Genomic DNA, 16,944 nt, shown 5'->3' on the forward strand with positions numbered 1-16,944 from the left:
AATGAGTGACAGCTTGGATGCACTTTCCGTTAAACATACATGCATGCATACATACACACACATGTATGCATGTATGTCCTTATGAAAGTATGTACGAATTTGGAATGAAGAAATTCAATAGGCAAAATCAAGTGCAAAAGTCATACGGTTTTAAAACGCGTTCCTACTAAGTTTCGGAAGGCAGACCATAAAATATGAATTAGAAAAAAATGCATTTATTGAATATCACCAGCTGGAGGGATGACCTGCCAGCCTAAAAATGGAGGTGTGAACGTTATGGATTGAAAACGGAAATAATGGAGAGAAAAAAGACTCTTATATAAAGCGGAAATGAATGATTAGAAAGTCTACATGGCATTCGGCGAAATGAAAGTGAAATTACTAACGATTAGGCAGTCACTGATAGCGGACGTTCTATTTGGCAAGCAGCAAGTAAGGATAAAAAAGCTATAAAAATGGCAGCTCAATTTACAGCACAAGGTGGTATACCCATTACACCAGCATTGGCTATGGTAAGTTGCAATATGTATTTTTTTTTTTTTTTAAGTAGAAAAAGAAAACTTCCCTTCGAGAAACATTCTCAAATATAATGGCAATTTTTTATTGTCCTTTTCCAGGAACTCCGACAATTAGTATTTGGTACTTCGGCTATTCCCATGCGCGCTGAATGGACTCAGACTCCTTTTTTGTTTGGTTCGCCCAAGGATGAATATGCCTATGGTCTTAGATCTCAACGCAATGCCACCAGAGGCCTTTTGTCTGTGGTCCAGGGCTTTGTTTTGAAGAATCTGTTGTTTGGTCGCAAGACCACCAGAGCTGCAGCCTTGGCAGAGTAACTGGCATTAATGTTATGGTGTCTTCACATGATATATAATCTCTCATTCTTGCAGTCCTTTGTCGCCCACTGTGGATATGCAAAGAGATGCCCTGGTTTCAGCTTTAATAGAAATTTTGCGTATTATTGCCGATAAGGGTAAAGTGGTGGTGGTCTTACCCTCACCGGATGAGTGTTTTGTGGACCATAGTGCTTTGTATTTTCATGATGGTGTTACCGAAAAGGTGGGTCTTTGAGTCCCAGGAAAAATTATGTAATCTATTGCTTCTGACTGGTTTTTGCTTTATTTATTTTCAGCTCTACCTTTTCACCCTAAATCATAGTGATGAATTGGAGTTTTTCATTAAAAGGAATTATAAAGTGGTAAGATTTTAATGGAAACTAATGTGAGATTAATTTAGGTTTTTAAAGGAGCCATATCAGTATATGTCTCTGAAACAAGTCAACTTTTGGAAGCTCTGACTCGAATTGGCACATTGGGGAAAGAGAAACAGTCGAAACGGGATAAGCGAAACGCTAAAAATACATCAATTTGGTTTCATTTATCCGCAAATATTAGTTAAGCATAGTTCGGATAAGTGAAATTAGTTTCCAGTTAAGCGATATATGTCCCTCCATTAAAGTTGGTTGTTAGATCTACTCTTGGCTTTGGTGGTGGATTGGAGTAGCCATACCCTTTGCCCCGAAAGTGGATATCAGATTCATATTCTACTCCCAAAAACCACATTTGAGCTACATACATATTGCTATAGTCGGTATCAAAGAGCTGCAACGAGTATGATTGTGTAGGCTTGATCATCTGTTTTAAAAAATCAGTACAATCAATCATGTGCACTAGTGAAACCACTTTATTCAACTCGCACGACACGCATCCAAAATGTTGTGATTCAAAAACGAATCGATTGAAGCACAGGTTCCAATCGAACGACTCACATGCTTGTTTTGGTTGGTAGCTTGTGAATGATAACAAGTAAGAGCGTGCCTCCACCATGGATCGCATTTGTCGAGTTCTTTGCGCGGTATTTCTTTTTAAACGAACAAAGAATAATGAATAAGAACTGTTATGCTATTGGAGCTATGTCAAGTTATAGTCCGATTCGGACCATAAATGAATCCAATGCTGAACATTGTAGAAGCCATTGTGTAATATTTCAGTTCAATCGGATAAGAATTTCGCCTTGTAGGGGCTTAAGAAGCAAAATCGGGCGATCGGTTTAAATGGGAGCTGTATCAAGATATTGATCGATTCAGGCCATATTTCTACAAAACATCTGCCAAATCGGATGAGAATTGCGCCCTTTAGATGCTCAAGAAGTCAAGTTCTCAGATCGGTTTATATGGCAGCTCTATCAGGTTATTAACCGATTTGCGCCATACATAGCACAGTTATTGAAAGTCATTATAAAACACCACATCCAAAATTCAGCCAAATCGTATGAGAATTGCACCCTCCAGCGGCTCCAGAAATCAAGTTCCAAGGTCGGTTTATATGGCAGCTATATCAGGTTATGAACCGTTTTGAACTATACTTAACACAGTTGTTGGAAGTGATACCAAAACACCATATATCACCACATATCAAAATTTCAGCCAAATCGGACGATATTTGCGCCTTCTAGAGGGTCATGAAGTCAAGGCCCATGATCGGTTTATATGGCAGCTCTATCAAAACATGGACCGATTTGGCTCATTTACAATCCCAACCGACCTACACTAATAAAAAGTATTTGTTCGAAATTTCAAGCGCATTGCTTTACTCCTTCGAAAGTTAGCGTGCTTTCGACAGAGAGACGAGGACATGGCTAGATCGACATAATTGACATGCAAATTGCAAATTTTGCCCATGAACATTCCACTAAGGAACAGGGGCAAACTTCTCACATATCTATGAGTGCAGTCCGATTCAAGTTTTAGCTCAATGATAAGGGGCCTCCTTTTTATAGCCGAACGAGTCCGAACGGCGTGCCGCAGTGCGACACCTCTTTGGAGAGAAGTTTTACATGGCATAGTACCTCACAAATGTTGCCAGCATTAGGGGGGGAAAACCACCGCTGAAATTTTTTTCTGATGGTCTTGCCAGGATTCGAACCCAGGCGTTCAGCGTCATAGGCGGACATGCTAACCTCTGCGCTACGGTGGCCTCCTTAATTGACATGACGATCAAAAATAAATTGACGATCAAGCACGAGCTTGGTATGATTTTTATACCCAACACAATAGGATGGGGGTATACTCATTCCGTTTGTAACAACTCGAAATATGCGTGACGGACCCTCATGACTTTTTAAGTCGATCTAGCCATGTCCGTCCGTCTGTCAGTCGAAAGCACGCTAACTCGAAGGAGTAAAGCTAAGCGCTTGAAATTTTGTACAAATATTTTTTATTAGTGAGGTCAATTGGGATTGAAAATGGGCCATATGGCTCCATATTTTGATATAGCTGACATATAAACCGATAATGGAACTTGACTTCTTGAGCCAATAGAGGGCACAATTCTTATCCGATTTGGCTGAAATTTTGAACGAGGTGTTCTGTCATGATTTCCTACAACTGTGCAAAGTATGGTTGAAATCGTTCCATAACCTGATATAGCTGTCACATAAACCGATTTGGGTTCTTGACTTCTTGAGCCTCTAGAGGGCGCAATTCCTATCCGATTTGGCTGAAGTTTTGCATGACGTATTTCCGTATGACTTCCAGCAACTGTGATAAGTATGGTTCAAATCAGGTTCGTGTCGAATATGGTCTGAATCGGTCTATAGCATGATACAGCTCCCATATAAAACGATCACCCTATCTTACTTCTTGAGCCCTTAAAGGACCCAATTATATTTTGAATTGGCTGAAATTTTATTCATTCATTCAATTTAATTATGGTCCGAATCATTCAAGTTCATTCAATTCAAGATAGCTTGTTTGATCATCCCTCGTTACTGAATGAACCGAGCGAGTACGAACATTCATGTTTGATTAACGATGAAGTGATTCAAACTTAATGTTCGGTTCGAGCAAATACGAAAGCAATCACTTTCCGTTCATCCACCCAAATGAAAGCATCAACATAAATCAAGTCCCTGAACAAGTGTGCTTGAGTTCTCTGGTCGGTATATATGCCTGGTTTAGGGGAAGTTTATTACAATAGATGAGCCCTCATACAATATAAAGCGTGCTCTTATAAAGCCCTCATATAAAGCGATCTTTTGAATTGATATCTTGAACTTCTAAAAGGCGCAATTCTTATCCGATTCGGCTGAAATTTTGAAAACAGGTTTCTGTTGTGACCTCCAAATCAGTCCATAACCGTTTATAGCCCCCATATAAACCGATCTCCCGATTGTACTTCTTGAGCCCCCAGACGGCGCTTATCTTATCCAATTTGGGTGAAATTTTGTACAATTTCTTCTACGACCTCCGACTCCCGAATAATCCGACCTCCCGATGTTACTTCCAAAGCATCCAGAGGGCGCAATTATTATTTGATTTTACTGAAATAAGCACATACCGGAAGTAATTCCTAACCAAATTTTAAAAAACAAGTAATATCGCACTGGATCAGCCTATAAGACAGCTATATCCAAAGATGGTCCAATCTGGACTATGTTCAGGTCGGATACGGAGAGGCCTAGTGTAGGTCTCTGTTCCAAATTTCAGCGAAATCGGGTAACAAATGAAGCTTTTATGGGTTAAGACCCTTAACCGACAGATCGGTCTATATAGCAGCTATATCTATAGATCGATCTCGACCTAGCTCGTTGCGGATGTGGACGGAATGTTACTGTAAATTTTAAAGAAATCGTGTAATAAACGCACCCTTAAATCGGTAGTTTGGTCTATATATCTAATAATGGCCGAAATGGACCATTTTCGGTTGGAATTTTGGGGGTCTTTGTACAACTAGTGGTTTAAAATTTCAACGAAATCGTATAATAAATGCGGCTTTTATGGGCTCAAGACCCTAAACCGGGAAATCGGTCTATATGCCAGCTATATCTAAATATAATCCGATTTTGCTCATTCAAGAGCTTAACCTGCTTGCAGCAAAAATACGTATCTGTGGCAAATTCAATATCTCAACTTTTGAAGCCTGTAGGGTAATTACAACAGACGGACAGACACACGTTTCATTCCGAATCCCTGGTTTAAACCCCCAAATTTTGCAAATGGCTCTCTTGCAGGTGTATATGGCAAGAGTTGCATTTCTTGCCCTTTCGAAAAGGTTTGAATTGAGGTTCAATTTCCTGTCCATCAAAACTCTCACGTATTTTGAACATTCTTTCCTTCCAAAGAGACAGGTGCCACTGAAGGTAACTTGTATCCCTTGTTGTAAAGATTTCCTTCTGTCTTTCATGGATTTACGCCTAGACCATTCTCGGTAGCCCATTTTGCAGTAGCACGTAGAGCTTCCTAAAGTATGTATATCTATGAATGGTGGGAAATTTTCCCTAACCGCAATAGCTACGTCATCACCATATGCGACCACTTTTTCAACTTTTTTTTTTCAGAGACAATAATGTATTTCTAATGGCCAAAGTAGAGAAAACAGTCCACCTTCTTCAGGGGTTCCTCTGCTGACCCTTTTTTTAAATTTGTGGAATATTATTGTAAAGAAAATACCCGATCCATCAATTGGTATACACTTCGAAATGTGGCTGAGCGAGCTCGCATTTTTTGTCATTTCTCCACTAATGTGTAGATGACTGGCATGGCCTTTTGTATCTAATTTGGGGGAAAACGATTAGGGAAGAAATTATACATTAAGTGGTGATTAAAAACTTACATTGAGACACACATTTACATTTGTGTTTTAATTCACCCCTTCATTTGTAAGCAGCAGTCATTTTCAGCAAACAACAGACTTTTCAGCAGTAAGCCTGCTGCACTGAAATTGCAGTACTACTGCTACAATAGCAGCAATTCTTATCCGATTACGCTGAAATTTTGTACAATGACTCCAACATTCAAACCAAGTATGGTCCGAATCGGTTAATAATCTGATATGGCTCCAATAGCATGACAATTTTTATCTAATATCCTTTCGTTTGCCTATAAAGAGATCCCAGGCAAACATCTTTACAATTCCGATCCATGGTGGAGGGTATAAAAGATTCGGCCGGCCCGAACTAAGAACGCTTTTACTTTTTTATTTTTATAAGCCTTCAAAGACCGTATTGGTTTGCAAGAGAAGGCCGAAGCCCTGGCAAATTATAGTCATGCGAAGATGAAATAGGTTCGGTCTTGTCCTCAAACTTCGAACGAGGTCTTCGTCAAAAGCCCCCGGTGACCAGTTGTCTGTTGGCTTGTGGAGCCTGGTGCAGTCGTTCAACCAACCATGCAACGGCCTAATACCACCGCCGCAACTGGGTCTTTGGAGTCCATTCTAAGCCTTCTCCCGGCCTCCAGACCAGTCGATCCACTGGTAACAGATGCAGATCACAAACTACCAAATGGATAAAACTATCAGTACTATCCTTGAGTGATTAAATTTTTTTCCAAAATAACTATCCATTAAAAGTTAGAGAATACTCTTTTGAAAATAAGAATCAAGACATGGCAAGTTTTTACCTGTCTTTCTCGGGTCTTTTTCAGGATTTGGAAATATAAATATTTTTACTTCTTCTCACATCTGAGGAGACTTATTTAGATTTTGGCCCTCCCGAATCAATATCGAATTTTTTTTTGTTTCTCTTTCGAGACGAGCTCAGTGATCGGATATTTTCTTTGCAAGTGAAAAAGGAAAGCCAGGGATCGCAATCATGACGGGACACATAGGACAACGAGCTCACTTATGTTTGAAAGGGTTTAGAAACAATAAAAGACGCATTACTCGATTTAGCTGAAATTTTGAACAGTTATAAGCTACCTACACATCCTTACAGAATGTGATCTAGATCAGACAAAGTTTGGTTATAGCTGTCATAGAAACCAATCTCCAGATTAAGGGTATTGAAACAAATAAAAGCATATATACTACCAAATTTCGCTGAACTGGGGCATCACAGTAAAATAAAAATTGTTCGCGTTTGTCTGATTGCACACTGCTGCTATTACTTCATCTTAAGGACTATATTTCATTTTGTTTATTTTCAGTTTACAGCAGAAGATTCTCCCGGAACATTGCTGTTCTTATATAGTGCAGTTCTTACACGAACCATGGGAAGGTAAGTTGGATAAATTGGTTTAATAGCTTTTACATTCCATTCATGTCGTCATTCCATTTGTCACACTTGAAATATCCATTTCCGACGCTACAAAATATACATACCGAAATGTCTGGCCTCAATACCTTCAGGATCGGGTGCATTTAGAAACTAGAACATGTTTAAACAATGTCTAGGGAAGAAACATTAGAACTAATGTTGGATTACATATTTTCCGTCAAACTCCTCATAGAAGTACGTGGCGCCTAAAGTGGTTATCACCGATGTGTTTTCTTTGGAGGTTGTAGAGGAAGTTGTGATTGAGTCAAAATTTTTTTATCACCGATGTGTATTCGTTGGGTGTTGTAGACGAAGTTGTGATTGAGTCAAAATTTTTTTGGGATATCATCGGATTGTCGTCCTGCTTCGTTTGCAACGGCATGTATTGTAGTATATAACTGTGGAATGGGGGACACTAAGGCCTGTTTATACCCACCACTAAAGGATGGAGTTATACTTATTTTGTCATTCCGCTTGTTATCGGTCATGCAGAACTTTCCGTTTGTTACACATTGAAATATTCCTTTTAGAGCCAACAAAGTATTTTTGTATGTAAGACGGTCTAGCCATGTCTGTCTGTCTATTGAAATCAAGCCATGCTATTGCTCTTTAAACATGATGATATTGTGCTGAAACTTTGCACAGACAATTTCTTTTACCATACGTAGGTAAAGTTCAAGAATGGTTACTTCGGACTATATCTTGATATAGCCTCCATATTAACCGTCATCTGCATACGCGACCACATTAACACCTTTTTCTTCCAGAGACAATAATATATTGTTAATGACCATATTCTAAAGTAGAGGAGACAATACACCTCCTTGAGGTGTTGCTTTGATGACCCTTTTTTTAGATCTACAGATCCCAAGCCCGCAGTAATGCATCTTTTAGTAAGAAGGTGGTTAATAAATTTTCCTACGGGGTACGATACTGTTTTACGACAGTGAAAGCACCTTCAATGCCAAGAAATACTTGCATTGTATATTCCTTGACAAGGAGAGAACCCTCTGAGCAGGCGACGAGGGCGTAAAGGACTGTTTCGGTGGACTTGCCCTTACTATATGCATGCTGTTGCCGAAACTGGCGATCTCCAGGGATCTGTGCCCTAAGATATGTTTCTATCAACCTCTCTAGAGTCTTCGGCATAAAGCATGACAGACTAAGAGGAGGAAATATGAACATTAGAATGTCGCCAAAAATAAAAAGGATTCTTTTTAACGCATACCCTCCATTTCTTTTACTTTCGATCCCAATAAGCAAAGTACGAAATATTAAAGACAACTCGTGCCGCCGCGACGTCCCAAGTTGGGTGTAGTGACAAACTTTCTATTCTAAGAGTAGCACAGCAAATAACTTTCAGAAAGAAATTTGTCAAATGGTTTTGAGCAACTGCTTTTGAGCAACATCACACATTTTGACTTACTTGTGAAAGTCCTTTGCTGTGCTATTCTTTTATTTGGAAGCATTGAACGAAATGGTCTATAGCCAGATAATATCCTGCAATAAAATCTAAATGAGATTTTCATGGAAATAAGTTCAGATTTAGATCTAGTTCTCATATATATATATATATATATTTATATATATATATATATATATATATTTGCTCGAAATCGGTTCAGATTTAGGTATGGCTCATATATATATGTTCGTCCGATTTTGAGGGATATTGCAATAAAGCGAGCATTTGTTAACCGATTCTCTTGAAATTCCGCAGGAAGCATTTTTTATGACTCTCGACATTACTGTTGAATTTCATAGAAATCGGCCCAGATTTAGATATAGCTCTCATATATGAATATCGCCCGATTTTCACTTCCAGAGCTACTGCAAGCGCATTTTTGATCAATCTTACCAACATTTTCCACAATATCTAAAAAGTTTGGTCAAAATCGGTTCAGATTTAGATTTAGTTCCCATACATATGTTCGTCAGATTTTGGGTAATTTGCAATGATATTGTCATTTGTGAACCGTGGTTATTACAGTTTGAACATATTTGCTCGAAATGTTATACGGATTGTTTAATAATTTAATGGACCGCCAAGGTCCATTAAAATTGGTTCAGAATTAGATATAGCTCCCACTTAGCACTCATATGGTAGGTGTAGGGTATTATAAAATCGGCACCGCCCGACTTTTGCCTTTCCTTACTGGTTTCTAGTTATTTATGTTTTTATCGTTCATTTCAGATTTGGATATAGCCTCATATAAACCGATCTCCCGATTTGCCGCCGTTGTTGTCCGATTTGGCTGGTATTTTGCACGGAAAGTTCTTTAAGGACTTCTAATAACCGTGCCAAGTGGGGTCCAAATCGGTCGTTAACCTAATGAAGCTCCCATATACACAGATCTCCCGATTTGATATCTTAAGTGCCTGGAAGCCGCAGTTGTCACCCGACTTGGGTGAAATTTTGCACGGAGTGTATTAACTGATATAGATTCCATATCCCGATTAGTCTTCCACTGCCCCTAGAAGCTTAAATTTTTGACTCATTTGCCAGAATTCTGTTATTTTCCTAACTAACTAATAAATTTCCCATGAACATTCAATTTAGGATACCCTGTTCTCTCATATCAATGAGTGCAGTCCGATTCAAGCTTAATAGCAATAATAAGGGTCCTCCGAACGGCGTACCGCATACCAACACCACTTGCTAAAAAGTTTTAACATGGCAGGATACCTTACAAATGTAGGCAGTATTAGTAAGGGGCTAACCACCTTCGAAAATGTTGTTGATGTTCACGCCTGGATTCGAGCCCAGGCGTTCGGCCTCATAGGTGGACGTGGTAACCTCTGCGTCACGGTGACCGCCATTTTCTTAACTAAATCTCTATAATTTCGTTTGCTAGTCCTTATTTTTCGATTTAAACAATTTTTAATAAAAAATTATGTAATATTTACACATGTTTTGAACCAAAAATTCAATTTCAAAAAATCCATTCATATTTTAAAGCTCCTTTAAAGTGGTGATCTGGCCAGACCACGTCCGCTCAATAACGTAGAAAAACATGATCGTCCATCCTAGAGATATGGAATTTTTGCACCACTACTGTGCCTGTGATAAAATGTGTAGTTCTACTCAGAAATTATAGGGCATTTTAAAGCGATCCAGCTGGTTAAACAGTAGGAACTACATGGCATATTACTTCTCTTGTCCCTATAGTTTTACAATGGACTAAAATGACTAACAGCCTGATTGCTTAATTCTGTGTAGCATAAAGAAGTGGTTTTGTTTTGCTTACATGTATGTCAAAACCTGTCAATTTTATAACGGGAGGACAGAGTGAGTGGAGTCGTTCATACGAGTGACAGAATCAGAACAAGTAAAAAGGCGTTAAGTTCGGCCGGGCCGAACTTTGGATACCCACCACCTCGGGTATATAAGTAAAACACCTTTCGTCAAAATCCGGTGAAAAATGCATACCTTATGCCCCATAGCAGCTATATTGAAATATGTTCCGATTTGGAACAAATACTTATAAGTACAAGTCATTTTTCAATTGTGTAAACAAAATATTGGTCTTTTAAGTAGCTACAATATATCTAAATTTAAACCGATTCGAACCATGTACTAAACGGATGTCGAAATGCTTAGCATAAGTCACTGTGTAAAATTTAAGTGAAATCGGATTATAAATCTTTATGGGACCAAGACTATAAATCGGGATATCGGTCTATATGGCAGATCTGGGTCAAATTTAAACAGGATATCGAAGGGCCTAACACAATTCACCGTCCCAAATTTCGGCGTCATCGGACAATAAACGCGCCTTTTGTGACCCCAAAACCTTAGATCGAGAGATTGGGCTATATGGCAGCTATATCCAAATCTGAACCGATCTCTGCCATATTGCAGAAGTATGTCGAGGGGCTTAATTTAACCCACTGTCCCCAATTTCGGCCACATTGGACAATAAATGCGCCTTTTATGGGCCCAAAACCTTTAATCGAGGGATAGGTCTATATGGCAGCTATATCCAAATCTGGACCGATCTGAGCCAAGTTGACAAGGGATGTCGAAGAGCCTAACTCTACTCACTGTCCCAAATTTCAACAAAATTGGGTAATAAATGTGGCTTTTATGGGCCTAAATCAGGGGATCGGTTTACGTGGTAGCTATATCGAAATCTGAACCGATCTGGGCCAAATTGACGAAGGATGTCGAAGGGCTTATCACTACTCACTGTCCCAAATTTCAGCAAATCGGATAATAAATGTGGCTTTTATGGGCCTAGGACCCTAAATCGTAGGATTGGTCTATATGGCAGCTATATCCAAATCTGGACCGATCTGGGCCAAATTGACGAAGGATGTCGAAGGGCCTTACACAACTCACTGTCCCAAATTTCAGCAAAATCGGATAATAAATGTGGCTTATATGAGCCTAAGACCCTAAATCGGAGGATCGGTCTATATGGCAGCTATATCGAAATCTGAACCGATCTGGGCCAAATTGACGAAGGATGTCGAGGGGCCTAACATAACTCACTGTCCCAAATTTCAGAAAAATCGGATAATAAATGTGTCTTTTATGGGCCTAAGACCCTAAATCGGCCGATCGGTCAATATGGGGGCTATATCTAGATATAGTCCGATATAACCCATCTTTAAAAATAGAGATATTGAGCTGAAACTTTGCACAGATTCTTTTTTTGTCCATAAGCAGGTTAAGTATATCTTGATATAGCCCCCATATAAACCGATTTGCCGATTTAGGGTCTTGGGCCCATAAAAGCCACATTTATTATCCGATTTTGCTGAAGTTTGGGACAGTGAGTTGTGTTGGGCCCACCGACATCCTTCGTCAATTTGGCCCGGATCGGTCCAGATTTGGATATAGCTGCCATATAGACCGACCCTCCGATTTATGTTCATAGGCCTGTAAAAGCCACATTTATTATCCGATATTGGTGAAATTTGGGACAGTGAGTTAAGTTAAGCCCCTTAACATACCTTTGCATTATGGCACAGATCGGTCCAGATTTGGATATAGCTGCCATATAGACTGATCTCTCGGTTTTAGGTTTTGGGGCCATAAAAACGCATTTATTATCCGATGTCGCCGCAATTTGGAACAGTGAGTTGTGTTAGTTCCGATGTTGCAGAAATTTGGGACAGGGAGTTAAGCCCTCCACATATTTCTGCACTTTGGTCTACATCGATCAAGATTTGCATATTGCTGCCATATAGACCGATATCTCGATTTAAAGTCTTCGCCCCAAAAAATGCGCATTTATAATCCGGTTTAACTGAAATTTGACACATTGACTTATGTTAGGCTTTCGACATCCATGTTGTGTATGGTTCAGATCGGTTTATTTTTAGATATAGCTGCTGAAAAGGCCAATATTTTGTTATACACTATTGAACAGTGACTTGTACTTATTATTATTTGGTTCAAATCGGATCATTTTTTGATATAACTGCTATGGGACATAAGGTATGCAATTTTCACCGGATTTTGATGAAAGGGGGTTTACATATATACCCGAGGTGGTGGGTATCCAAAGTTCGGCCCGGTCGAACTTAACGCCTTTTTATTTGTTTTGTAATCGTGCAACGTTTCGCTTCAACATATGTAACTTTGGCCAAAAACGTGGTATTATTGAACAAAACTAACTGTGGTTATTGCAAACCCTTGATAGCCGCAAACGATTATTCGTGTACCGGACGAATAATTATTCTCTAGTGTAACTCCTACTAGAGAGAAGCGGTGAGTATTTGAGCGTATAGACGAGTGGTTGGAAAAATACTCATTATATTGCACATTACATTGTACGTACACAAGAATATATTCCCAAGCAAACGCATGGGCTTGCAATTATTTGGAATTCTGTGCTTGTCGCTGGTATAGACACATTCTTACACCCAACATTTTTTCTCTTTTGTTACGAAAGCTTATTTAAAGGCGCCAATAACTCGCCTTGTCATATCGAGCACCATAGGCACTCAAGAGCCGGTGCTGCTCGGCCTGTCACTGCTCCGCTCGATACTGCTGATTGTCCGCGTCTGCCGTTGCAGCTACTCCATATGGAGCATTCCACTATCCGCAACCTGTGGACGCGCCCCGTAGCTCGCAGTTAAGCTTCTCATGACAGCAATATTCCAGCCTGAATGGTGCTCACAACTATCCCGTGCCGGGGAGTGCAGATGGTAATGAATTTTGTCATTGGATATAACAGTTTACAATCCGCACTCGGAAAGGTCACTTTTTATAGTTTCGGTACAAAAATGCTGGTATGTCTAATGACAAAATTCATTAGAGCAACACACAAATGGCTGTCAGGTACAAGAAACCACAACAAGAAATTCTAAGGCACACACATTGTTTTATAACATTTACGCGATAAAGAAATATCCATCACGAATTAAGTATGTAAATGTGCGAAATCAACAACAAGTTTTTGTTTTACTCATAGCATAACGAATGCAGTAGATTATAATACAATACCATAATGGGTTGTGCGAAAATGGAATGGAATGTTGTGCATCACAACATCGAAATAAATCCAAATATACTCTGAAAGCGTTTGAATTACCAGTTGAGATCTGCTTACAATTCGTAAAATTTGAGTTTGAATTATGTTATAACATTAAACTGAAATTGGCATAATTGTCAATATGCACAATCCATTTTAAACGTTTGACGTCAAATTATATGTTCTTTATGTGAAGAATAAAAGGTATAATGAGGTTAAAAAAAAACTTAATATTTGTCACAAATTCTTGCATGAATGTATCGCAAAAGATACATATATACTTTTATTGTAAACAAAGTCCAACGTTTTTCAGAAAAGAAGTTTAATTGACAAACTTTTCCCTTTAGTCAAATAAAATATTTTTTGCGTGTACCCAATCTACAATATATAACATTTACCTTTCACCTCATTTCACCACAATATGTCTTCGAAACACAGAAAACCAAGCAGAATAAGAATTTGATTTTATTTCTTATGAATAATTTAAATGGACATTTTCTTTATCAGGGTTCGTAGTGATTTGGATTCTACCAAAACTGTGCCGCTGACTATGACAAACAATGAAGAGGGATCCCTAATGATTGTAACCCTTTTGCTAACCGGTCGAGCCACACCCTACATACACAATGGTGTCATAAATGTGGGCGATGAAAGTAGCTATGTAAGTAAGAGCTCAAGTAAGTTTTTGCAATAAAGCTGATAGACAAAATATTCCTAAAGGCCGTACCGCAATATGGAGTTTTAAGTCGCTGTGTCATAGGCCTATTGCTGTGGGAAAATGAAGCTGGACAGGTAATGAGGCAATTTGCCCTAACTTTATATGGAAGCACTACTATGATTACCTTTTACAGAACTCTTTGGTGGTGCGGCAGCCTGGCTCTCGTTTGAAAACTCCCAATTACCCTATTTGGATAACTTTGTGTGCAGGTCACTATGGAGTTATGTTTAATCGCAATGCTGATCTCTTAAGAAATTATCATGCCGAGTCCCGTTTTGATTTGTACTACTACAGTTGTTCCGGTCGTGAGATTATTTTCTCCATAGATAATCGTTCATACAATGATCAAGCCTTGGGCATGTTGGAACGTCAAATGTCTTCAACGGAAAGCACTTCGCTATCGGGTAAACCCAAAGATGACATTGGCAAAGAAGAAGTTAAAGAAGAGTTGGCTGTGAATACGCCGCTGCAAAAGTTGATACACACCAAATGGGAAGAGGCACAGGTGCGTTTTCAGGCACAACCCTCAACTTTGAGTTATTTATTCAGTACTCAACAGTAAAAAGGATGGTTGCTAAATGACATACATATGCAGCAAATGGATTCATACTTGGTGATAGAGGATTTTTTTAAACTCAAAATGCTTAAACTGCTTACTGCTTACAGCTTGTTGATGGTACATAAGAGTTCCTTTTAAAGTCTTCTACTTTTATGGAAGTAGCTATTGAAAATAAATATTTCCAATGCTTTTCAAAACTAGCTAGCTGAAACTATTGAAGTTTTTCTATTCAATTCTCATGTTTGGTGAAACAGATTTCATTCAAAATAGAAAGTGTTAGGAATCTATGAGTGAACATAATGCGTAGCTAAATAAGTATTTTCTACCGATGGGTAGTAAATCAAGCCGTACCAAATTTTGAGCAAATAAGTGTAAATAGGGGATCCATATATAAATCTAAACCGATTTTGATAAACATATATGCCGATTTTCGAGGATCGGTTGAAAACTGACCACATTTCTGTAATTTTACTTTAAATCAGACAACATGTATTTGAAAACTATATCTTAATCTAAACACATTTCGACTGGGTATAAATCTAAATTTGACTGTTGACTGTTTCTATGGAATTCGCAAGCTATTGAGAATCGTTAGAGAAACCTTCGCGCCAAATTTGGTGCGAATCGGTATACAAATGACATTATTGCAATATCCGTCCAATCGTACGAAAATATATATTGAAACTATTGGGTTGCCCAAAAAGTAATTGCGGATTTTTCATATAGTCGGCGTTGACAAATTTTTTCACAGCTTGTGACTCTGTAATTGCATTCTTTCTTCTGTCAGTTATCAGCTGTTACTTTTAGCTTGCTTTAGAAAAAAGTATATTTGATTAAAGTTCATTCTAAATTTTATTAAAAATGCATTTACTTTCTTTTAAAAAATCCGCAATTACTTTTTGGGCAACCCAATATATAAACATCTGAATATAAGCTTAATAAGAAATAAGCTTCGTGTTTGCGGAAGCAATAAATGAAAATAAATCCACAGGATTTTAGTTTTTTTACATATAACAAATAGAACACTTCTTTTTTTAAATATTGTTCGAAAAAACAATATTTTACCTTTGAAAGAGTAAAAAGGCGTTAAGTTCGGCCGGGCCGAACGTTGGATACCCACCACCTCGGATATATATGTAAACCACCTTTCGTCAAAATCAGGTGAAAAATGCATACCTTATGCCCCATAGCAGCTATATCGAAATAAGTTCTGATTTGGACCAAATACCAGAAAGAACAAGTCATTGCTCAATTGTGTGTAACGAAACATTTTTTTTTTAGTTGCTATATCTAAAAATAAACCGATCTGAACCATATACGACACGGATGTCGAAAAGCCTAACGTTAGTCACTGTGTCAAATTTCAGTGAAATCGGATTATAAATGTGTCTTTTATGGAGCCAAGACTTTAAATCGGGATATCGGTCTATATGGCAGCTATATCCAAATCTGGAGCGATTTGGGCCAAATTGAAGAAGGATGTCGAAGGGTCTAACACAACCTACTGTCCCAATTTTAAGCAAAATCGGATAGTAAATGCGGCTTTTATGTGCCCAAGACTCTAAATCGGCGGATCGGTCTATATCAAGATATAGTCCGGTATAGCCCATCTTCGAACTTAACCTGCTTATGGGCAAAAAAAGAATCTGTACAAAATTTCAGCTCACAGAAGGACAGACTGACGGACATGGCTAGATCGTTTTAGATGTTTACGCTGATCAAGAATATATATACTTTATAGAGTCGGAAATGGATATTTTGATGTGTTGCAAACGGAATGACTAAATGAATATACCCCCAACCTTCGGTGGTGGGTATAAAAAACGGATTGATAGCTTGTTGGTGGACGAAAATCCAAGAGAACAATGTCACGAGTAACTAGTTGTTACATAGCGAGGCTTATTATGACATTCTTTTGTAATTTGATATGTTCTAAAGTGCGCGAAGCGCAAAGTCGTTTTTTGCATGTGATGAGCAAATTGTAATGAAGTTTAAAATGTTTGGAAGCTGCACACAAAATCATGCTATTCGTAATTAAACATTGCCGCTGGCCTTGAAACATCTATCGCTGTTACAGCTTAAATTCTAAATTCTATATACAAAGAATACAATTAAGGATAGAACCGTCAACTGTGAACATTTCTTTCCAA

General features: G+C 38.5%; 1 protein-coding gene across 1 annotated transcript; it reads left to right on the top strand.

Annotated features, from left to right (window-relative positions):
• The first annotated feature begins 400 nt into the window (after positions 1 to 400).
• LOC106094217 (inactive ubiquitin carboxyl-terminal hydrolase MINDY-4B) lies at positions 401 to 14,819 on the top strand. Its single transcript, XM_013261418.2, has 8 exons — positions 401 to 512; positions 618 to 832; positions 891 to 1,059; positions 1,133 to 1,198; positions 6,923 to 6,993; positions 14,025 to 14,178; positions 14,238 to 14,309; positions 14,369 to 14,819. The coding sequence occupies exons 1-8, from the start codon at positions 456 to 458 to the stop codon at positions 14,795 to 14,797; spliced, it is 1,233 nt and encodes a 410-aa protein (XP_013116872.1). The 5' UTR covers positions 401 to 455; the 3' UTR covers positions 14,798 to 14,819.
• The last annotated feature ends 2,125 nt before the right edge of the window (positions 14,820 to 16,944 follow it).

Source organism: Stomoxys calcitrans, chromosome 1 (genome assembly GCF_963082655.1).
Source record: "Stomoxys calcitrans chromosome 1, idStoCalc2.1, whole genome shotgun sequence".
NCBI classification, from domain to species: Eukaryota; Metazoa; Arthropoda; class Insecta; order Diptera; family Muscidae; genus Stomoxys; species Stomoxys calcitrans.